This window comes from Agelaius phoeniceus, chromosome 1 (assembly GCF_051311805.1).
Source record: "Agelaius phoeniceus isolate bAgePho1 chromosome 1, bAgePho1.hap1, whole genome shotgun sequence".
Lineage (NCBI taxonomy): Eukaryota > Metazoa > Chordata > Aves > Passeriformes > Icteridae > Agelaius > Agelaius phoeniceus.
The window spans coordinates 14643578-14669219 of NC_135265.1; the positions used below are offsets into that span (position 1 = coordinate 14643578).

Consider the following 25642-nt stretch of genomic DNA (forward strand, 5'->3'; position numbering starts at 1 on the left):
CAGAAGCCACTAGGAATCTTTCCATTATTTCAGGAGAAGCTAGACTGGGCTCTTATGCTCAAAACACAGTATATGGCTATCTCAGCTTTGTTCCTTGCTGTTTGCAAAATTCCTGTAAGACTGCTGGCACTCAGTCTCTCTCTCCTGTCTCCACATATGTAAAATGAGAATGACAACTTTACCTCAGAGGAATGTCGCAAAGCTTCACTTATAAACAGATTGGCATACTTGGATGAAGTTGCTGTACTAACAAGAAGTTTTCTGATTGATGGGCATCTCTTGGGAGGTCATAGAAACAAAAACAAAACCATATAGTCAATTTTTTTGAATTTTTTTTTTTTTTTTGCTTTAAAGAGCCTATTCTTATGCATGATGGCTGTTTGTGCCATCTTTCTTCTTTCTCTTATCACCTAGAATATCTTTCCAAATCTAACCGTGTCAAATTAGTGGCTAAATGCTAATCTAAGCATAGGCATAACCCTCACACCTGAAACATCCACATGAAAAGCTTGAGGTACAGTGAGTAATAAGAAAGTTAGTTTTTAAAAAATGTAACTATTTTTCCAGTCTCTAAAACCCTTAGCTGTCTCAACATAGATAAAGTAACTATTAAACAACCAGTAAAAATTAGACTGCATTTCATTTTGTGAAGAACACTGGAAAGTTGGCAAGAGGTAAGATTTTGCAGTGAAATAGGGAAGTGAACAAGTTGTAAATGACTCTAATATCTTCCAGATGGCATATTTTACTTGGGAACTGAGTTTAAAGTAATTAGAGGCATGTGAAATTCCTATAAATACTAAACTTCACCAGTTTGACACTAGAAAGCTCCTTCCTCTCTGAAGTCTTTAAACTGCTAAGTGTTTCTTTTTCCCCCACTTAAAGTGGAAGTCAAGCATTTGTAAATTTGTCTTATTTGACAGACAGAAACCTTTTCCATGAAAAGATAGCATTTTTCTGTGCCAGAAAGTTATGAACTGAAGTTTCTCACTGAAGAGGTTTAAAATTGAAAGTTTCTTCCCAGAAGAGGTTTTCATTTTTATATACTGGGATCATTATATTATAATTTATTACAGTATGTGGCAAGCAGTGAAATCAGTGGAATTTACTGTAACTTCAAGATCAGTCTTTTCATTGGTGAAATGCTTTTTGCAAATAGATGTGCTGAAGACCTTAGCAGATGAATTTTGCTTTTACTTCCCTTAGGACATTGTAATGCTAAAATTTCAAAACCCAATCAATAACCTCTGGTTCTTCTTCTTTTTCTGCATGACAATGTTACATGCATTCCAAAAGTGAATCCTGGTGTTCTCATTTCTGTTAAAGGATTTTCCAGATTTTATTTGATATTAATAGAATAGAACCAAGTAAACACAAGGTAAAATATTCTGTCACCACTTGCACCCTCTTTAGCCATATGTCAGTGTAAACCGACTTAGATCCATTGGTATAAAGGGCCTAATCTCATTTGCAGCAGATAAAGATCTGGCTATTGTTCTCACTGGAGCTGTACAGATAAAAGTGCAGATACAATCTTGCTTATTTGGTTCAGATCTTCAGTTCTGCCAGTCCCAGGTACTCAAAAAACATGAGCCAAAATGCAAGGAGCATTTTGATGAAGGATACTCAGATTTTAAAATAGTAATGATTATTTTTGTTACTTCTGGATTTTAAAATGTTATTGGTTAAGATATGAGGCTTTTCAGATTCCTTTGTTCAGCAGAGAATTAAAAGCTTAATTTTAAATGAAAGTGCAAATCCCAATGCATTCAATTATTCTAGAAACCAGTGTAATAACAAGAGTGCTGCTAACATTGGTTGGAATTTAACTGTTGCAGTGGGTAACTGTAGATCTTCATTGATGTCTTTGTTACATCTTTTCTCTTTTTCACTGCCTCATTGTCTTGCACTAAAATAGACCCTCAGTAGTTCATTCTTAATGGAAACCCACCGTCAGTTAATGGCATTAGTAAATTACTGAACAGTGGCCAAATCCCAATGGCCTTATTCCCAGAAATCTCTTAGGTTGACAGGACCTTTGTATGAATAACTCCAGTGAATTTTGGCCCTGGGTGAACACCATAAAAACACCAGCTCACAAAAGACCAATGGAAACAAAGGCCCCCCAAACTGACAGTACATTACAAATCATTAATCGATTGCAAATTGTGCATTTAAATATCCAGCTCTTTAAAGAACTCTGGGATTTAGATGATCTGTTGTCTCCCTCAGGGGGCTGCATCTGCACCATGAATCCAGTACAGGCAAAATCAGTTTAAAAGCTCCTGCCATGGGCACTGACTCCCACTTTCCCTTCTCATGGAGCTTGCACTGCCTGGTTCATCCTAATTCAACAGTGTGCATGTCCATCCTTGGAGAAATATCTGCTGGGCATTTTAATAGACTTGAAGAAAAAAGGGGAGGGAGGGAGGAAGGACACAGTGGGGTGGGGCTTAAAAAGGGAAAAAACCCTGCAGTTCCCTTGTCACCCAGTGATCAGGGAACACTTGTGCCCTGCTTAGACTTGTTAAGGACACAGCAGTCACCCAGGATCCTCTGAGGGCTGCATGCTGCTTTCCCTTCCATCAAGGTGTCTTGTCAGGCCCACGTGTGAGGAATTATTTCCCCTTGGTGTAGACACCTGCCCTGACAGTCCCAGTTAGAGGGAAGGCTGATGCATCTTCACACAATGGGTCAGTGCCCCAGGGCCCACGAGATGGGTTTACCTTACAGGAGGCCCTGGAGACTGCTCAGGCTGCACAGAGGAGGCTCAGATGAAGAGAAATGCAACAGATGCTGAGGTTACAGGCAGAAAATCAGCCCATTCGGGGCTATGCCTAATTTTTTATTTTTTATAGCATGTACTTCTTTTTTCTTTTTGCTAATAAACTGGGATTAAGGCTGGTGTCCCTCGAGTGCCTGCAGCTTTTAAGCTTTTAGCTCTGGGATACAGATTGCCTTGTGCCACAAACACTGCAGTAAATCCCACACCTCTAACCCTCAGTAACTAATGGGGCACAAAGCCACAGTGCAGAACAACTTGAAGCTCTTTATTTAGATTTCTCCTTGCAATGCCTTCTGTTCGACGAAAGTGGAGACTTGTGAGGAATAAAAAAAAATCTTTATAAAATAAAGGCAAAAGAAAGATACGTACTAAGAAGAAAATTTTCAGAACCAAAGATAGTCTGACCAAGGTGGATAATTCATGTCAGGGAGAAATTTAGCAGCTTCGTTGGATGTGGAATTAGAGTGATAAAATAAAGAAACACTTGGGAAATTTTTTCATCCTAACAGGTGAATAGCCAAAGTATTCATAACAGCTATGTAGATCACAGTAGGCTGCAGAAAAATATGGTATACTTGGATGTAAATTATAGTTTTATATATTTCACTGACTGTTTCATAAGATTAAATGGCAGATATTTAGATTTCAGTTGAGTTCTGCCTATTTCTTGAAAAGGAATTTTTTAAGGAAAAAGGCAGGAGATCTCACTGCCCTGGTAATAGGCAAATGTGGAGAAGCAGAGTGTAGCTTGGCAGAATGGCTGGCTTCAGGAGCAGGCAGGGCTTTCCAGCACTTCCAGCACCTCACTTTCTGCAGTACAACATGCAATGGTGCAGTTCAGGGTCTCCAGCATGTTCAGAACTGAACCCCTATGTAAGCACTGTTACCACTTACTAGAAACTGGTACTAGAAAATTCACCAAAATTTGAATTCTGCAGCTCTTTATGTTTTTCACTGCCCAGGGCTCATTTTATAGGTATTGTTTGGCTTTTTCCCTAAAACCACACCTTAGACTTTCCGAAAAAGAACAAGTTCTTTGCAATTCCTTAAAGACTTTGTAGAGGAATTCTAGATTCCCTTATCTTTCCACTGGAAATGTCTCCCAGTCATGGCTTTACTAAGCCATAAAATTAGGGCTAACTAGTATGGCCTGTGCAGGCAGCAGCTGGGAGGAGCAGGAAGTGTGTGTGAGCTCTTGCACAGCTCTTTATCAGTCTCCCACCCAAAAGCCTTGCACACTACAGAGGGTGCAAACAGAACTGGGATATCTGGAAAGACCCAGGCAAGCAAAAAGGGAATGCCTTTTGCACCGTGGCAAAGCAGCTCCATGAACACATTCACCGACTGTCCTCTCTTCTGGGCAGGCATCTCCTATTTTCACATCTGAACTCACGCTCGAGTCTTTCACCCGAAACTGCACTCAGTGGCTAGCACCATGTTTATATTTACATCTCTCTGCCATAAGCCCTAAAGGACTATAAAATTACAAGAAATATTTGCCACACCATTGACAGCAGTAACTGAGTGAAGAATTGCCAAATGGGAAATCCAAATTTGCAAACTCAGTATTCTGGGCTGGGTGCCAAGTCTGTCTGGGTGCTGCGGAGGTGACACATTCAGTCTTCTCACAGGGATGCCAACGTGCCAACTGTATCCCTGGCACAGCATCTTCTGACAAACTTATGGAAAAGAACTGCTACCAAGTCCAGAGGGAATGCAAGCTGCTTTCTGAGCTTCCTTGGCAGCAACTCCGTTCCCAAGTTGTGACTGTACTTTCTCCTATTTACAAGACCAGTTGTTTGTGATATGCTGTGGTCTCTGGTAGGCTCTTGAAAAGTGCAAAAATGACAGCAGGATGTTGGTTTCCAAGTATAAACTAGTAAAATCCAGAGTAATTTTACTTCTCTAAGAAAAAAATAATATAGCTACTCATTTACTGCAGCCCAGTTATCATATGTTGCCACCAGTGTGGGAGAATCCAAATCCATTTGTTAACTGCCAAAAGTAAAACATGATCATTAGAATATGAAGGTTGTGGGACTGATCTCTAAAGCTTCCTCTTTCCAAATTGTTCTTCTTACCCTTTGTCTCACAGCTAAACTTCTTCACTGTCTGTCAGTAATTTTTCAAAATGAAAGAAAAAAAATTGAAAAATCCTCCAATCTTCCATGGGGCTGCATGACCTCTAACTTGCAAAAATCCATTAGAAGAAAGCCTTTTAGTAACCAAATTGTGTCATTTACAACTGCACAGCAGCCAGGAAGAGCACCATAAATTACGATTCTGTCACTACAGCAGACAATGGAAAGTGTGGGCAGGCTATTGCTATAAAGGAGGAAAACTAGGAGAGTGATAGAATTTAATTTAAATAGGGGGTTTTTGCCTAATTTACTTCATATAATAGCAAAATTGGTACTTACAGGTTACTTATTTTTTGGCTGTATATGGAAGCAAGACTATAGTAAGACTATATAACATTGTTTATTTTCAAGGTGTACCAGAATAAAAGCACCAAATCCAAGCCTTTTGAATTTTTATCTCCTTTATATATGAAGCAAAAAAGAATGTAAAATTTGCTAAGCATTTTTTTTTTTTTTTCACACCATTTGAAAATTTGTCTACTGTTGAATCTTGAGCAAAGAATGGTGCCTGGGAAAATGGTGAAATAATGTCACCATGGGGTAAATGGAGCAAAGACTGTCACTGAGATGCTGTGGGTTTATGTGGTTACTCTTTCTTTTTAACAAGCAGCTGATTATTTGGAGAAAGGTTGCCTTGTTAAAAATTCTCAGCATACTTTTTTTTCCCAAAATATAAAAATTAGTAGCATGTATCCCTGAGTACTTTCAATGGTTTTTGCAGGGAACCTAGAGATGGCATTTTTAAAGATATTTCTGAGAAGGGAAAATAAAAAACAAACCAGACAAAACCCCAAAAATTCTGAAGTCTCTTTACAGCTCTTCTCCTTACTTTCAAATCTTGTTATACACATATCATAAAGACATTATAGAAAGAAAAAAAGTCTAATTTTAAAAAATACAGGCTACTTAAGTATCTGTAAAATTATCTCAGAAATGCATATTTCCGCTTTGTATTTCCACCAGTCTGCACTGGGACAGTGAAGCTAGTGAGCTGAGCAATTGCTACTAGAAAAACCAAATACATAAGAAGAAATGCAGTTAGCACAATATTTCACATATGTTAATGCTTACAGTTCCATCAGTGTCAGCTTTATTTTCTATTTGATATACACCAAAGCTGGCACACAATTTTAACTGATGAGGTAATGTCATTTTTAATTTAAGGAGCCTTAAGCTGTCCACTTTAACTAGTGATATCATCTTTGCAGCTGTCTCACAGGACTTCATGTAAACATAAGTAATGTGCCCTGGATGGTTTGGAGCAGAGTTGTTAAAAATGACATTGGTCATCATGAAGACATTTTTTTTTCCTTTGATCTCTTTAAAAATGCCAGACACACTTTATTGTCCTGTCATTTTTAGCTCTTCCTTGTATATTAATATGCTTGGAACATTTCAGTAAGCATAACAGTAGAATATAAAGGTCTAAACAAATTAATGGCAACATTTTAATGTCAGTCGTAGTAAGATAATGAAAAGTAAATGAGATTGTCTGGCTAACAGCAACTTGTTAAATGAAAGGGCAGCGTGGCTGAGACACAGAGGCAGCAGCAAGGAAAAGCCTTTTGCTGCTGCCTGAAAGAGTCACAGTTCACAACCCAAGCTCCAAAAGCCACTTTCTAGGAGAAGATAAAACTGCTTCTACAGATTGGGTCTGATCCTCCTTCCTGTCTGTGGTCAGGTGAAATCATCTGCTAATAAAACTTAAGAACAGACCTGTCTCTGCACCTGCAGTTCTCCTTTCATTCTCAGTTGTATTCCTTGGGCTGCTTTAGCACCCCCAGCCTGCTGGGCTTGCTCTCCTCAGCCCTTGAACACCAAATCTGTCAGAGCAGACACTGCACATTGGCATCTCTGGTGACAGGGCTGAGGAGCCCTAAAGTGCTGCTCACAGGCAAACTTTTACTAGCAATCATTATTTGGTTATTACATGCTTTTCTTTATACAGTCTTAGGTTTGATGTAAATCATCACTGAGATTTTTAGCCCAGTCTGTCTAGTAATCACATGCTGTACAAATATAAATGTAGTAACGTGCACTTCTTGATTCGAATACCTAAGCAAAGGTGATTTGTATTGAAACAATTTTGTCTGAAAAAAGCCAAGTGCTGTGACTGGCTTGTGGATTTTGTGATGTGCTCCAAACTATTTGTCCAGATAATAAGGAAAAGAACAGATTTTTCTACCACTGATCTGCAGCATCATGGAGTTTTGAGCAAAATCTAATGTTTAGGGATTTATTTATTATTCTGTGGACATATGTTTGGAGGACAGCATATGGAAATCAAAGCATTGTTCATAAAGAGCTACAGCCAAGAAGACATTTTTGAATTCATAACAGAACTTCACAGTTTGAAAAGAATGCTATGCATTATGTATTGATAACAACACTACACAGACAAAGGAACACAATTTAATAATACAGAATTGTGCTCGTGAGATTTCCTTTTTTTTTTTTTTTTGTTAATTGGTTACTTTAGCTGACATTGTCTGCAAGCATAATGGACACCATTCTTCCTAATAGTTCCATGTTGCCAGATGATGTCTACAGACATAATGTAGTCCATTTTAATTATTTCATTTTGCTTACATCTTTCAGCATAATGCATTTTCCAAGCAAGCTAGCATTTTTCTTGATTATCTATGTTGTGTTATGGTTTCTAAATTAATTAGGTCTCCTTCTTTCCTGGAAGTTAAAAGTTTCTTCCTTCCATTTATCTACCAGGTATGATTATGTTGAAGTGATTGATGGAGATAATGCTGAAGGACGCTTATGGGGAAAGTACTGTGGAAAAATTGCTCCCCCTCCTGTAGTGTCTACAGGACCATATCTTTTTATTAAATTTGTTTCTGACTATGAGACACATGGAGCAGGATTTTCTATCCGTTATGAAGTTTTCAAAAGAGGTAAGAAACTATTCATTGTTACATTGTTCATTCTGATTTTTACTTGCATCAGAAAGTTCACTTTAATTCTTTGGAATGGGGAAAATGCATGAGAATGCTTGAAAGGGAAAATCTTATTACCCCAGTCATTCCAAGGTGGGGTGTGTGTTCAGTGGGTATAAATCATCACGAGTCCAGTGGGTCAGCTGCGTCTGAGGGTTGACTCCTCTGCATGAAATATGGTAGTTTTCGTCAGCTGTTTGTTTCAACCATCTTAAAACCATTAGCTTTATTGCTTTCCTTTTTTTTTTTAATAATTACTGTATGATTTACAATGTTACTGCCTCAACAGCACTGCAACCTTCTGAGTCCCTGGGTTATTTTGGTTAGTGTTTTGCTCTGCGCTCCCAAGAGATGGCTGCGGGCTCGGAAAGGACCCGAGTACACGTGGGCAGCAGATGATGTTGCTGCTGCTTTCACAAATCATGTTTGGGAGGTAAAAGGGAGAAGCAGCTCACACTGATCAGGCATGACCTGCTGGATGCTCGTGCCAGGAATTAGTGCCAGTGAGCACAATTAGCTTCATGAGGCACAGAGAAACAGAGAGTGCAGGATTAACCAGACAGAGAGACACTCCCTCTTTTATAACACTCTTCCTGAGTCAATAGCTAGAAGGGCTGTAAGGTCACTCTTTTTGGCATACATCTTCTCTATAGCTGGATGGAGAGTAATAATTCATATATTCCATTCCTGGAGAATACAGGACCAAAACTCATCATGTATGAAAAGACAATAACATTCATTTTCTAGGAAAAAAATTTGACTTCAACATCAATGTTTAGGGTCATATTCACAAAAGCAGCTCAAAACTTCAAATTTCCAATGCACACCACTCCCAGTCGGTGCCCCATTTTCAGAACCAGTCCAAGTCCCTTTTATGCACCTAAACCAGAGACAGATTTTTAGCTGTGTTCAGCACACACTCTTGGTGGCAGCTGTACTGTTAATGAGGAGAAACACAGTAGTGAAGTCTCTTTTCTATTGCTATTGCTGCTCTGCACAGTGCTAATTGGGGCCACAGACCTCTTGTTCACCATCTTCCCTGTCTGTAAATCCACTCTTGACTCCCAGAAATTCTTTTGCTGACCTCCAGGGTCACATTTTTTGAAAGAATTCAGCATCCAAATGACACCAAGCTTTCCTGAAAAAATATCTCTATTTATTTTGATATCCTTTGGAGCCTAAACTCTTGAAAATGTGTTCTGACGTTTCTCAGTGCTTATATATGCAGTACCATCTTTCATGAAGAACAAGGCTGAAACACAAGAGGAAGTGAAAGAATGATCTGTGAAACAATCTATTTTAGTAACTGAACCCTTTCAAGAAAAAAATTTTTATTTATTTCCTGACAGTGTAGTGACAACTCAGAACTCTGACAGGAACATTGTGTTTATTTCCTTGTGTGGTCATTTACATGCCTCAAAGATGCACATTTACCATGTTAAGATGGCATTATGAATGTGATTTTACACACATGGAAGTCAGGAAACGCAAAATTATGGCTCCCAGAGCAACTTTAACTCCAGTTCATTCCACATAAACTGTATATTAAGGCAGGACAGTTATCACCATGCAGTGTTAGAAAATGCCATGTGTACACAAAGGATACAAATTATCATTGCTGTGGGAACACAGCCCTATTTAACTTCTGAAAAAATGCATATATGCTGTACCAGTTTTGCATTTTAATATCTGTGCCAAATAAATCAGTTCACCCTTTTGCATAGGTGAAAGGTGAAGCTCAGCTGCTCACACCAGACAAGTATGTCTGGTTTAGCATATTCACAACTTAGCTCATCATTTCCCAGGTATGGGCTCAGGAAGAATGATCCCAAGCCCAAGGTCCTGTGGTGCTGAGCTGAAGGCTGAGCTTCATTCCAGCACACAATCTATTTTTGCCCATTACTCTTTACTTCTCATTCAGCTCCGTAGCCAGAGAGACACTGAAGAAGTTGTAAAACTAAAACAGGACTAAAACATTTTGCCCAACACTTAGCCCACATGAAATTTGCATCATTTTGGCTTGGGCAGACATTCTATTTTAGGGCGCACGAGTGACGTATTCACTAGGAAAGTATCTATACAGTTCACATTCAACATTCCTAACTTTAGTCAACTAAATTTATGGTGTAAACTGAGAGAAAAGAAAGTGTCGACCAAGAAGGCAAATGAATTTTTGGCTAAGTGACACCCACAGATAGCAGATTAAATTATCCCCAATGTCATCTCTTTTTCTTTGCTCTCTCTGTTGCCTCCTCTCTGTATTTCCTTCAGTTCATATCTCTTCCTTTGTTTCATGCACATGTACACATGTAGTTTTTCCACCTCAGAAGTATCTACTTTTGGTATCTCCACTGGAACCTTTTCTGCCAGTTTTCCATGCACATTGGCCCATGGAGTTCCTCATAGCCTCAGTATTGATATAATTCCTGCAGCTGCTTCGCAGTGTCAGTAAAGGGTCAAAATCTTTGGAGGGCATTTTAGTGAGAAAGCACCCCTGAAAACAGTTTCTGTTTCTTGCACCAGATTGATTCAAACTTGTTTAAAATAAAGCAAGCTGGCATCAAGATACTATGTGTGAGTGTAAGAGCCTGACGAGTGAACACACTCGGAGCCAGGATCTGGCTGTATTTAATAAAGCAATAATGATCCTGGCTTACATTTTATATTGCATCTTTTATTGGATTCCAAGAGGAGTACAGAGCAGTTTATACTATGAATGGCATAGCAAAGCTATTTTATCCTGGAACAGCAGCTACTGGTGGGAGTGAAGAGCAACAACCAGAATATAACCCTCCCCTGCATGACAAGGAGACAAGGGAATGACAGGGAGAGAAGAGGAATATTCAACTAATGTGTAAGGGGGTGATTTAATTATAGGCAAAATGTAATTTCCCAAATTGGAATGGGTCAGGTTACATGAGCATCAATATCCACATCTTCCAAAATATGCCATGAAGTGTTCTGAATATTGATGTGATAGTTCAAGAATTTCCTCTCAGTGTCTGTTGAAGGGCAAGGATACCTGAACTGAGTAAATTCATTCAGACCTCTCTCTTGAGTGCTGAATTTAGCTGGGAGGTGGCCAGATCTGTGGGGGGTAATATGTTTGGCACATTCACAATGAAAACATTTTCTATAGTGAAATAAGAGTATTCATATATGCAACAAGCCAGACTGTTTTCCTTCAATGATCTGTGTTAGGCATTGGAAATCCTCTAAGGCTCCTGACTACAGTCTCTAAGGATGCTGGGCATCCTCATCCAGATTGGGGCCTCACACACGCCACCCTCCAGCACAGACCTGCCTGCTGCAACCAAGCTCTGCTCTCTGTGTCCTTCCTCTGCTCCATGTCTAAGGACCTTCATTTGAGTCATGCTACTCAAACTCCCCAGGCCAGCTGATATCCACCAATGCCCCAAGTCCTGTAAATCACTCTATTAAATCTGGAGTGTCAAAAGGCAGACCTTGTGGGAAGATGTGTGGGCAGTGCCTGCAGCTGACTTCTGAGTACATCTGCAGGTGTGGGATCCACAGAGAGGATTCCTGAGGGACCTGAATAAAGGAGAAATGAGATCTATCAACAAGAGAGGGATTCCAGTTTGTCCCAGTACTCACAAAGGCAAATCCAGTGACCTGGCCTTTTATACCCTCAAATCTTCACTACCAGTTTCCTGCTCCACCAAGAGCACTGTTTGGAGCATCCCATTATGCCATGGTGGGAACATCAGGGAAAGCTGGTGTGTCAACACTGACATTAGGTGACTTCTAGCAACACTGCCTGTAATCACACAGTTTATCATGCCCACACTAACAGCAACATTTTACTGGTGCACCTGTGTCAACACCACTCAGAATGAGTCACTCACCCTCAGTACATGTACGAATTACCTTTCACATTTAGTTTGTCAAGGAGGCATAGGTCACATCTGGCAGAGTTACTGAGTCAGTGCTCCAGGAATCTGAAACCACTACTCCCTCTACTGAATTCACTCACCCGCTTTTGTAAAAAGTTCTATTTCACCAATAAAAGCCTGTCAGCCATAAGATTTAAAGATTTGAGCTTGAAGGGGCTATAATTATTTCTCTAGGGCTCTGTCGAGATTTCTGCAGCTTACACTTTCATTGTTCCCACATGACTTTGTATTTGTCATAATTTTTTCTAGAGCTGGTACAAGTTTTCATATTGTTCCATACAAATTGAAAATTGAAGATCAGACAGTATATGTGGATTGGGCTTTAAATGACTGACTATCAATAATAGGAACAAGCTGGCTGAATGATTAATGCGGCGATTAAAATGAGGTGTTTCATTGAAAAGCCACCTTTGCTGCTGGAGAGACAATACAACCTAATTTGTTTTCCAGCTAACTGCTTTGCTTAGTAGCACAGTGTTAACCCCGTTGATTTTTCTCCTTCTCCTACAGGGCCTGAATGTTCCAGAAACTTTACTTCATCAAGTGGAGTGATAAAGTCCCCTGGATTCCCTGAAAAATATCCCAATAGCCTTGAATGCACTTACATTATCTTTGCACCAAAGATGTCAGAGATTGTACTGGAATTTGAAAGCTTTGAGCTAGAACCTGATTCAAATACTCCAGGGGGAGCATTCTGTCGCTATGACCGATTGGAAATCTGGGATGGATTCCCCGATGGTAAGAGAAAAATGGACTGTAATATGCATAACCATTACTATGTAGTGGCGTGCAGAAGGCATAGTCCCATTTTTTAAACTGTCATGCTAGAGAGATCCTTGCTTGATTTATGTGAAGTGAGTTGAATTAAAAAAAAATGGAGAAAATGCTCTGTAAATTCATTCAGTAAAGCATATCATAGTGTGAATGATTTTTTTTTTAATGAAATATGTTCAGTTTTAACAGTTGGCTTAGCAGAAACATCTGTGTTCAGTGGTAATATGTGATGAACCTCCTACACTAAAATAAATTAATGTGAAGTCTTATAATGAGTCCTCAAATTTTCACAGCTAACCCAAGAGTATAGTCCAGACATTTCCAACAAATTGAAGAAACTGAACTTCAGGTACTGACCCTCTGACTTGCAGAGGAATTGTGTTACAGACCAGCTGCCAAAGCAGAGAATCTTTTTGCCAGAGAAAATCTGGTGTCCGTGCAGTTGAAATCATAGTGACTAAACAATTACCCAGGTCAGTAAACAGTCACTGAGTTATTCATTCAGGTGACTTCAGTGACTGGGCACTGCAGGGTTCCTCCATTATAGTGATCTCTCTTCCAACACTTTAAGCAAATCCAAAGGTTTTATCTTAATTTGTTAATTTATAATCTCTGATTAGATGGCCTCATTTGTCAGGGTGGGTGTGTTGGGTACCCTTGTGGAATGTCTCTGCCATCTCAGTAATTTTCCATTTAGTTGTTGACCACACTTGACCTTGTGCACATTCACTAAGTGCATAGCTAGATATTAGCTAACCCTATGGAGCCAGAGAGCCCTCATTTCACCTTCTGCCCAACCCCATAGCCCTGTTTTACACTGAGTCTGACAAATAAAATAGCTACATGATTTCTCTAGGATTTTCATGTACAATCTTGGGTCTGCAAGATCCAAATCTCCCCTAGGCAGGGCAGCCATGTACCAACTCTCCAAGGGCCCGGAGCCAAAGGCTGCAGCTCCAGCCTATAAGGCATTGTTCAAGCTGAATGCCCAGCCTTTAGGGTGCCCAAATGCCTATATGAGCTGTGTGGAAACAGCTATGTAAAGCTGATTATTAGTGATGCCTTTTTCACTGTTTCTGTGTTTGGCATAAGCTGATAAAGAGAAGCATCTTGAAACTGTCCTTTTTCTTCTTAATTTTTAATTTGTAGCAAAATTCAGTGACTGAAGATTTATGTTGTTTGTATAGGGCACTAATTACAACTATTTCAGTTTTCCACTAGTGTGATAACCCATATTAATAGATTTTTTTGGTTTGTTTTATGAACAGCAGTGGCAGTTTCTACAAACTGCTAATCCTACATTAATATTTGATTTAAATGAAAACATAACTTAAGGAATACACTTTAATAATGCATTAAAACTTGACTGTTTTCCTAAATAAATCCCCAATATAATTTTGCTTAAAGCTTCCATTGATGCTGCAGGAAATATATGTCTTTTAGCATATATTTGTGCTTTTCTCTTCATATTTTATGCTTAATGGGTTTATCATGGCTCTTTTCAGTCCACCTCAATAAGGAGTGAAGAAAGATCCATAACAGTAGCTAAAAGACTATTTAGTATTTAATGCTTCAATTAGAAAAACAATATTTTAATAGTACAATAATGATGTCTGGAACGTTTAATAATAGGTTTATTTGTATATAGGCCAAATCTGTCCTGTAGAGCTTGCATTTAAACTGATATTTGAAAAGATGATCCAGTAAATCAATTTATGTGTAATATAACCAAAAAGAAATGCATTATTGTCAATGTAGAGGGTTTCAAAGCAGTAATTTCCTGGTTCAAAAAAGTGGCTGAGCCATACTGAAGACCAATTATCAACAGGCATTATCAGCCTTCCGCAAACTGTCTCACAAACTCTCTGCACTGAAAATGATCCTGACATCCACTAAGGGTACTTGCATGTTTACTTGTAAATATTCAACAGAAATTGTAGGCTGGAAAAAATGTTTTCTTTGATATAAACTGTTGGAGGTTGCAGCAAAAATGTTGTAGGAAAAATGTTTGCTGCATCATTTCACTGTAGGATGATCCTCAGCCAGCAGTCAGTCTCTCTTGTTTAACTTAACACTACAAAGAAAGAGGGAATGTGATTGCTTTTCTATAAATGCATGTCAGGATGAATCCCTAGGAGGGAGAACTATTTCAGCTGAAGAGCAAAGCTGGCACAGGAAACCACTGGTACAACCTGGCCATGAACTGAAGATAGAGAATGTCTGTATGCTGGAGAATATATAGAGAGAGTATCTGGGGAAAAATAAATCTAACTTGTATCCACATGAAAATAGTAAATTTCTGCACAGTGGTAAATTATACAGTATGGCTCCCTTTGATGGAGGGAGACTCACCCAGGGTGAGTCTTTGAGCCATTTGTCCATTTCCCTTTAGCCTGTGCAGAAGTATTCTGCATTAACTGATATTAACTAATATGCTTGTGTGCACTTCTAATTTGCTGGTGCACTCCCTTGCACAGTTTTAGCACACATCAATTTGCACTTTCCCAAGAAATTCCTAAGCATGATTTGGAGGACAGTGAAAGCCAGGGATCATTCTCAACAGGCAAGCTGGACATGGCCAGCCAGTAAGAGCCCCACAGGGGCAGGTTGTGTCACTCTCTTGGCCTGGTCCCAGGAGCAGTCCCTGTGACTGGCTGCAGGTCCAGAGGGTGTCCCCTGGCCCGCTCTGTTTAGTGATATATCCATAGAAAAGGAAGTTATTTTTCTTTGTTGTAATGCATTGCTGCTCACATGCCCAGTTGTGTTAAAGCTGCTATTGCATTGATAGAAATGTGACAGCGTTTTTTTAATGTATGAAAAAAATGTTTATCCCTCAGTTCACATCCCCTGCTCCACAGCATCACAGCTGTGGTTTCCTGGAATGATGGCAGTATTGTAATAGGAGAGAGAGAACAGTTTTTTGGAAAATAGTTGTTGTCTCAACTACAGCAGAATTAGGTGGACAGCCCCCTGAACATGCATCTCTGGAAAATAGGCATGAGCATTTATTTGAGCCAGGCACAGCTATCCCTCTGTTCCTAGCAGGGAACAGCATCCCACCCTGTCCTGTCTCAACATCTACTTTAGGACATAGTTAGAAGACCTCTGGAGTGTCTTGTCTCATTGACTATAATGAAAGCTATGAATCCCTAAGTCAGATGTCAACTTCAGATGCCTAAGTTAGAGCAGATGAAACCCAACATAAGTAGAAAATGTTTTCACTATAGAATTTATTAAGCTATAGTCCCTAGAGAACAGCAGGAAATAAATTTGCTGTTTTATACAGCTGTGATTATTTTTTCTTTCCTTCTCCCCCAAAAAAAGCGAAAAAGTAAAGAGAAATGTTCTTTTAAACAAATTTTCACAATGATGTTTAAAAGGATATGTCAAAGTCAGTAAGCTTACATTTACATTTTACTTCTACATAATTTCTATTTCACTGATGGAAAACAATTTTCTGTTAGAGAATTTGACAGCAACTGTAACAGTCATTCAAAAAGACATAAATCCTGAAATGCTCTGTCACAATCATGCAGTCCTCAGCCTACCTGGCTGTCCTCTCAGTGGATTGAAGCTGGCAAGTGCTGAGTATTTGCTACTTGATTCTACAAAATGCGTGCTTATCTTTGAAGCATGTGAAGTTAGATTGCCTTCAAAAGGAATTCACCAAGGACCCTTCCAGGACTGAAGTTAAACAGTGGTGTAAGTGTTTTGCTGTTTCAAGAGGGGAATGCTAGGCATTCAGGAATGTCTCAAACCTGGCATTTTGTTTCGTGAAAAAAAACCTGTTGAGGAATATCTGAGAACTACAGGTGCTTGTTGCAAATATTGTACAGAAAAGGGACCATGGTTTGAAAGAGATAACAGGTGGATTTAGAGCAGGAGAGTGAGTAGATCTCAGAACAGAAAGATATGATTTTGCATGAATAAACTAGATACCAAAAATATCTTTGCCCAAGGCACAGATATATCTCAGCCAGCATCTGCTGAGAACACTCCATTGATGACTTTGAAGAAAAATAGCCCACTCAAGAGGAGGCCTAGCTTTAGTGATGAATTGCACATATTCATCATGCAGCTCTCTTTGAAGCTCTATAGGCTGTCTACTAGAGCTCAAACGTAATTTAAAGAAGTTTACATATGGTTTGAGAACCACAGCCTAAGCATTGCTGCTTCAGTCAATACCACAAGAGCTTCCACTGAATTACAGAGCAAAGCAGAATGCTTTACTGCAGTCATTAACATCAGTGCAAATGAAGGTTGCTATTAATCTAAGTGTGTTTCTCCTGTTGTGGTTGCTTTCTACACTCTTGTGAGAAACCATTAAGATCTAAGGGCATACACAAGCTCAGTGTGGTTGACTACTGGAATGTGAGGATGGAATTAATTTTTTGGCTGTTTCTTCTTCAGCATCCTAAATTATGTGCAACTATTTTTCAATAAAAATCACAGTGATGTGAAAATACTGTCCACAACATACAAGGAAGCTTATAAAAAACAACTTTGAAATTAAATACATGGCTAGTTAACATAACATTTGTTTTACTGTTTTAGAAGTCTGATACACCTTTTTTCCTTGCTTTTGGGTTTTTTGGGGGGGGGTTCTTAAACTTAATTCCAAAAGCTAATATTTCAGCTAGATAGGTAAAAGTGTATTTCAGTAATATTCAGAATTTCCTCATATCAATATTCTTTCTGAAGAAGGGCAAACAATGGTAAAGAAAAGAAGAATCAGTTAGGATAAGGTTTCTGTTTAGTCTTAAACCACCAGCCACTTACTATATATTCTGCACTCTGATCTGTAAACCTTCCAAAATACTTATTAAGACTAATCAAGGATTTATCCCAGCTATAGAATTAGATTCTGCATTTTGGGAAATGCATGCAAAATAGATTTCTTAGTTGTCCCTCCATCTGTTAACCAGAAAGTTCCTCAGATTTCCACTGTATAATGCTGTGTCAGTGAAAAGAGGAGCCAAGGTCTCAGAAGTTGCTACAGCATGGGCAGCCAGATGAGGTGGCTGGCTCACTGCAATGCCTTTGTTCTACAGGGAGTGTAGAAGCATCCATGAGTGAGGACATAATCCAAGTGACATTTGGAGTAGCCTTACTGAGGGGTGCTGTCACAGCAACAGGATGGTCCACAGTTAGAGGCTGGCCTCCTGACTTTTCAGCACCTTCTGCCCCAGAATTGCCATTTAGAACTCTATACAGTCTAATATGAAATCCCATCTCATTTCCTAAGGAATTGTCAGGGAGATGGTAAAACATAACCAGTGGCATAGTCCACCTAAACAGACAGCAGTCTCACCCTCCGAATGATTCCTCAGATGGGTTTCCTGCACAGCATTTGTTTGATGTGGTGACACATGAAATATTTGGTAATTTATTGTCATTCAAAAGTTTTCAAGGCTTAAATGGAAAAAAATGATGGAAGGGAGGAACTTTGTGTTAGCTATTTATGGAAGAAGGAGAATTTCTATTTCATCCAGTTGTGCTCAGATCAATATCGTATTAGCTCAGCAGGCTAAGGTTTACACGTTGCACAAAAAAATTCAATACCTCTTTGTGTCATATTCTGCACTTTTTTGGCACTTGCATCCACATAGCTGGCAAAGGGAATAGTACTGTGATGGCAGGGCCAATCTCTTGAAGACTCAAATGCATAATCACTAAATATGTCTTAAAAATTATAAACCAGTGAGTCATGGGGAATCTTGAAGCCTGTCTGCTTTAAACAAAGTTCTCTTCTGTTTGTCCTTTCAAAGAGGCTTCCCTGCAGGAAATGGGAGGAGGGAGGCTCAGAGCACCATAACATGGTAGCCTTATCCTCCTTACATTCTTGCAGCTCAGAACACCATCAGCAGCTATAATCTTGAAAGCCATTCTGAGAAAGAGCAGGATCAGAGCTGTTTGCACACAGAAAATGCAAAAGAAAACAAAAGCAAACACAAAACCAGAAACCTGCAGCACCTGGAATGTGGGGGCATTATTTTATGTTTTTAAAAAGCCATTAATGGTAATAGTCTAAACAAATTTCTCTCTCTGAAAAATAAAATCATGAAGCTTTAATGATTTCTGGGATGAGGAAGAATTCAATTCATATCCTCTATAGGATGTTTCATTCTATCAATGCTTCATGGAACAACCTTAGTGGAAAAAGTCTGAATTGGCAGGTATTTCAAATGCCATGGGATTGCCAAGGCAACAGAAGAGTTACTGTGGCCAGAATATGGATAGAAAAGCACAGGCTGGCAACAAGAGCTATAACATCTGAGCTCCCTCTTTCTGGCAACTCTAGGGCCTTACAGAAATGTGTAGCTTACATAAGTAAGTATTAAGTTATTCCAAGCTGGAGCTGTTTTACTTGTTGGAAAATGCCAATAAAGGACTAGAAAATTATGTTAGCTGCAGATTTTCTTTGAACTGTGAATAATTAGGATATCTAAACATTTTACATTTTAAACTGAAAGTGTAATGGACTTCCTAGAGAAATGACAAGGTGTTAATTTAAGCCTGGAAAGCCAGTGGTGTAAGCATTAGAATGACGCCTCATGATTATTTTCATGATTGGCTCCATGGGTGGGTTTTAGCATTATCTTCTCTTATTGTTTGTAAGCACAGATGTACCACCATTCCACAGCCTAGGGACCTATCTGTAGGGAATGCTCAAGTGCTAGAAGGCCACATATGTTGGTTGTGAATTGAGTAGCTTAATTAAGGAAAAAGATTATCTCACTGCCCAGGAAATGTTGAAAAATACCAAAATCTGGTTTATACAGTATTAACATGAAGAGAGATCATGTAACTGTGTATGTGTGTGTATTCTGTGACATGAAGATATACTTAAGAAATTCTTGCTCTTTTGAAAGGATTAAGATTTCACTCTCAAATTCTTTTTCAATATTCCTTAATATTGATGATATGGGCAAGAGAGCTATGGGGTTTTGAAAGCCTAAATAAAGGGGGATGAAGAGTCATTGGTCATAGCCTCAATATGAGTCAAAAATGTTTTTTCAAAGTTTGAAATGAAATTAACAGATCATCTGCTCTATAGAGCATAAAACCTGGAAGGCACTGTTTGAACTCCTAGTACACAGCATCTTGTGTACTAGGTTGGCAAATCAGGCCATTCAGTTGCTCTTGTCATAAATTGGTGCTTCAATCACACTTTGGAAAATACTTGTGGTGCTTTGTATGAGTAGTTTTGTGCATCACTGCCCTCTCTGCACACTTTGAAGGACACTTTTCTAAATCCTGGGTCTGTACATTTTCAGAGGTTCATGGAGTGCTATCCAGAGCATTTTAGAAGTATGATTGCCAGGGTAGGATAAACAATTTATTGTTCATCGCTGATGAACAATATTGATGGCATTGTTATTTTGAGCTGTTACAGAGGTTGACCGTTTCCTGCTGAGGGACTGTCCTTGGGAGGATATTGTAGTGGCACCTATTGTCAGAGCAGCCCTGGCAGTTTACTATTGTGTCCTGTTTCTTTGCAGTTGGCCCACACATCGGGCGTTATTGTGGGCAAAACAACCCAGGACGTGTCCGCTCTTCAACGGGGATCCTTTCAATGGTATTCTACACTGACAGTGCAATAGCAAAGGAGGGCTTCTCAGCAAACTACAGTGTGTCACAGAGCGGTGTCTCAGAAGGTCAGTATTTATCTATCCCGCAGAGCTTCTTGGAAAATGCTCTCTGTTATGTCTTCTTGCACACCAGGTGTTGTCTGAAGCTTTAAAGAAACCTTAAATAAATAAGAGGGTAGAGAAAGATTGGTTCTGTTTTCCTTTTTTTCTTTTTTTTTTTTTTTTTTTAAAGAACAGCTGCCCTTTGAAAAGAAGTGCAAGAAGCAGAATTCTCCTTACAGTTTTATTCCACTGTATTGCCAGGAAGTTGGGATAATTATTGTGAAAAACTGTGCTGACCAAGGAAACGCAGGAATGCAGAGCAATTGAACACTTGCATTAAAACAATGAAACATGAACAATGAATGCACTATCCAAAGCCTTCTTTTATTACATGGAATAAGCTCTGATGATCGATTTCTTGAATAAAAAGAACCCATTTAATATATGTGCTCTTGTTAAACCATTTCATAAGCTAGCTAAGCTTTGTTCTGTGTTTTGTATTTTTTTCTCAGTTGACTCCTTTTCATGCTTACCCTTTGGACAGAGAATGAAATGAAGTGAGGGAAACAGGAAAATAACACGCCGTGTTACACCATGTCCTTGCAGATTTCATTGCTTTCCTCAGTGATAAAACAAACGCTTTATATCAAACTCCCTCTCCTTTCTGTGTCTTTACTGAGTTTTGAGCAGATTCATACAGATTTGATGTACTTGTTTAATGAAAAAAGGGACAAAAGAAAAATGAGTAAACTGAAAATTTAGCTGTAACTCCCCATCTCTCCTCCACTCCATGCTTTTTTAACAGCTTTCTTACACACATGTAGGCAGGAAGAGGGAATGGGGACTCACAGCCTCTGTGGAAAGCATTGTACCTTCAGCTAGTTTGGTTTCTCCTTATGTAGGTGCTGCTCCCATCCCTTCATAACCAGCACAAACAATTTGTGTCCCCCGTGTCCCCCTCCTCCACAGTCACCCTACCCAGGCTGTAGATGCACCATCACTCTGAAATCAGAATTAATAATATCTGCTATGCCAAGATGCCTTCAGCTCTTAAACACAGGACAGCAGAACAGAAGTTGGTGTGTATGAAAACCCTTTTGGATGACAAGAGGAAGCATTTTATATGCTGCAGACTTAGACAGAGAAGCAAATTCTCTCGTTTAATTTCAGCCACCCTTACTCTTTGTGTTGTCTGGTCACCTCCAGAGGACAGTCCAACCTAATTATCCCAGGCATGTGAGGTGTCCCCAGGAGCTACTTGTCCCTCTCAGTAGCCTACAGGGAAATCCAATGTGTCTGGATCAAATCAGACACTTTTTATGTATTTTGATATTACTCCCCCTATCATGTTTTGCATTCTCTGTAGTGCCTTATGGCTTTCCTGTAGGTTTCATGCAGAAGTTCCTTTCCTTTGAGCCTTGCCCTGCTGTAGTTCAGCTTCAGTACTTCACCATGTACATAATACATTGAAGCAGCACAGAACTGGAAGAGAGGGTCCTATTCCACAGGAAATGCTGTTGGTATGATTGAGTTATGGGAAACCCCATCTACAGCTCCTGTAAAATACTCTGAGAATGTTACCAAATGTAAATTTTTGATAAAAGATTTAAGTTGGTTTTTGGGTTTTTTTTTTTCCCACAATACTTTAATTTTCATCGAAAACACAAAACTTTGTATATTTAAAGCTCAATTTTCCAACTCATGGCTGTTGAAGCTTTCAGCTCAGCACCCACCCCTATTAGAGACACATCAGCTCCAGAGAAGGTGCAATAAAAAGGAGCATATATCCAACATATATCCAACTCAATTTCACAGAGTTATGTTAGCTTAATTTCTAATAAAGGAATTAATTCTATTTTATAGTGTGAAGTCCTTGAACAGAAGCATGGGCACATGAGGGTTTTTCTCTTGCCCTTGTACTGGGGTGCCCTTGTTATGAAGGCCCAGGAGCACCTGGGTGTGAGGATCTGTCTGAAGCTCGTGGCTTCTCTTCCCTTAGTAGGGGTTGGAGCCTTTATTTTTAAAGACTGAGAGAAGAATTGAGTCACTCTGCCCTACCAACCTTTGAACTCACCATAGTGATTAGGAAGTCAATTGATTCTAAATTAGCTAGGTAATTTTTGTGTAAACAAAAAGAGATTGAATGGAGATGATCAACTCATTTACAATGCACCACATTACAGAAGAGCTGGTAATTTCCTTAGGGTCAATAATTTTGTGGCCTGAATTCAAATTTTGTTGATCTATTTCATTCCAGTGTCCAGAATCCAAAGAGAATGGATAAAATTTTAATAAATGTTTTAAGCATTTTATATTTTTTTGTACTGAAGTAAATAGTTTTAAAATCAAATTATTTCATAAAATAGTCTAATTTATCTTTTCTGGGTTTTTGCATAATTTTGAGGTGAACATAGATTGTTCTATATTATGAATCCACAGGAGTGTCTGTGCTAGCCTAGGATAGACAGTTCTATTGTCCTGCACTGAAATGGCCACAATACTGGGCTAAAATATTTGTATAGCATTATTATTGCAGGAATTGCCATGGCAACTCAAATGGCAGTATTAAGAATGACACCACAAGCCCAACACTGCCTCACTTCAAGTTGCTAAAGTATTCAAAGTCACATAACAATAAATTCTTTAGATATTCATATTCAAAGCAGGTAAATGTTCTTATTATTCAAAGTCTAAATCAAAAAGCTGACCGTAATAATGATGGTAATTTATTTTTCTTCAGATTTCCAGTGCATGGAACCACTAGGCATGGAGTCAGGAGAGATTCACTCTGATCAAATCACTGTCTCCTCCCAGTACAGCGCTATCTGGTCTTCAGAAAGGGCCCGGCTAAATTACCCTGAGAATGGATGGACCCCAGGGGAAGATTCCATCAGAGAATGGATCCAGGTAAAAAGATAACATTTTAAAGATGTTATTAATAATACTCTGTGGAGTTTATTGGATGTGAAGAATGCAAAAGAAAGAAAAAAATAATAACACAGTGAAGTACTTCTACATAATTTAAGAATTGTTGCAAGGGAATAACTCATATTCCCCATTAGACAGACAAAAAAAGACTTACTCCCAAAGGCATAGAAAAAGAAAAGGTCAGGAAGATTAATTCTTCTACTTCCCACATCTATTGTTTTTTCAGTCTTCTGGGCACAAATAACAGAGATTTTGGTTTAGTGGAAAAGTCAATATTAGTTTAACATGCACTTAAAGAGGAATGTCCCAGTAAACTGAGCATGTGCTATGTCTCTAGCTGATTACAGTTAAGCATTAATACAATGTGGTGTTTTCATGCACTCAGATTTCACCTCAGAAGACCTATGTCCCTTCTAGAATGTGTTACTCACAGAATGAGCTCAATGGTCTCTGTCTGGTGGCTATTCTTCCACATCCTTAAACACAACATTCATTACCAAGATGGGCTGCCCTGGCTTTGCTCTGCTAGCACAGGAGAAATCCTGCAAACATTTGTTACCATGAAGAGACTCCTTGAGTTCAGTCAGTCTCTTTGGACTTGTTTGTTAAATATTATCAGGTACATAGCTGAATGGTACATAACTCTTGAACAGGTTCAGATTATTCATATCAATTACTGTGTACAAAAAACTATACGAGCAGGGAAGTATTAATATAATTATGTGAAAAACCATTGATTTTCCTCAATTTTAAGTTGACTTACAATACTTACCTGAAACCTAGAATCTATTTCTGTTGACAAAAGCTAAGAGAAATGCTTAAGCATATTATATTACTAATATTGAAAACTTGTTCATAGATTTGAGACATTCCTCCTACTTCTGTTATTTTCTATAGGAAATTACTAACTGACATATGAAAACAATGCCTTATTAGCCTTTCATACAAGTGTTCACACTGATGTTTCCTGTGAGGTTTGATGTCTGCAAGAAAGCTCAAAAACGTGTTGAGCAATAGTTAGAAAAGGGAAGAAAGAGGGGGAAGTCTTTCATTTCTGATCCCTGGCACACAACAGGCCTCTCAGGTGTCCTGCTTGGGGGCCCCTGTGCATCCTGAGCTCCTGGCAATTGAGTACAATGGACCTAATCAGACTTCAGAGAGGCAAAAAAAAAAAATATCTGTTGATACTTTTTCATTATTTAGGAATAAACACTAAAATCTCCTCAACCTTATCTAAGTGCAAGGCTTGTTATTAATCATTGCCACTTGCAAGCCATGGAATGCACATGGAAAAAGGGTGGAATGCATCGGAATCAAATTCCATGTGTTTCATCTGGTCGCAGGGCCGCCACTTTTCCTTTGTTTCCTTCTTTTCTGCTGTCACTTGCACATTTATGACCAGATAATCAAAACAAGAGAGTTAGTCAAATCTCATTCATGTGTTCTGTGTGCTTATTAACTTTATTAAGTTATGATAACTACGTACCTATATATTGCCTATATATCTATATATCTTAATCCTTTCACTTAGAACTAGATCTTTCTGAGAAAAAGTTTCAAAGGACTTCTTTTGACCATAAACTTCTTTAATAACAGACACATAACAGAATTCAGACTACTCCAGGTTTTATGCTTAAAGCAGCTCAGGGTACCTCAGGCCCCCTGTACATGAATTTCTCAGCCTCCTTTTCCTCCTGCCATAAACCAGGGTGCTCAGGGGCTGAAAAAACCACTGAGCATAATGTTTAGCAGCTTTTTGCTGCATTCAGCTACCACATCTGCCCAGAAGCTGGTGGTTACTTGCATGCTGTGCTGCTCATGCCACAGTTCTCATCTTCTTCACCCAGCTCCTGGTCTGGAAGGAGCAGCAGGAGCTATTTCCCTGAGTAGTCCCTTGGACATCTCGTTTGCTCCCAGGGCCCATGTGGAGGGACCAGCATCCCCAAGGCAGATTTCATCACAGAGCAATTAGGCTGTAGCTGTGTCCTGTTGCCAGGAATGAGCCTACAAGTTCTTGCTTGAAGATTCACTGTGTTGAGTAGAGATGCTTTACACTTGCTGCAGAGCACAACCTGTGCAGTAGAAGGAACTGAGCTAGTGCAGAGATTCAGTATATCATCCCCTTTTACAAGGTACAAAAACTTAACTCATCTTGGGCTCTGATAATTCTTATTTGGCTCTGATTATGCTTATTTTATTGTGGTTTAGTTCTACACTGACATCGATAATTCAAACTTCCAACTGTTTCCTAATGCTTTCCTATTAATTGACCATCTTGTGATGAGTGCTAAGGGCTTTGGACTCCCAGAAACCTCAATAAGAGGGTCCTTGTGCATATGAACCTCCATCTTCTACAAAGTCTTGATGCCACTGGCAGTAAGTGCATGTTGTGAATTTGTGTCTGGATAAAATATTGAAGTCCCATGTTTCCTCTGTACAAATATCCCTGGGAACAGATGTTCATCTCCATAAGAGCTTACAGACAAACAACCAAGGACATGTAACTGATAAAGTACTC

The 25642-nt window shown here is 39.1% G+C and overlaps 1 protein-coding gene across 2 annotated transcripts in view; it reads left to right on the forward strand.

Annotated features, from left to right (window-relative positions):
• The window catches only part of NRP1 (neuropilin 1), a 113562-nt gene that overhangs the window by 38907 nt on the left and 49013 nt on the right, over positions 1-25642 (forward strand). For both annotated transcript variants that reach the window (XM_054629427.2, XM_054629436.2), the window contains exons 4-7: positions 7651-7832; positions 12299-12526; positions 20065-20220; positions 22937-23103. In XM_054629427.2, the coding sequence (XP_054485402.2) occupies positions 7651-7832; positions 12299-12526; positions 20065-20220; positions 22937-23103 (733 nt within the window). The remainder of the gene's footprint in view (positions 1-7650; positions 7833-12298; positions 12527-20064; positions 20221-22936; positions 23104-25642) is intronic.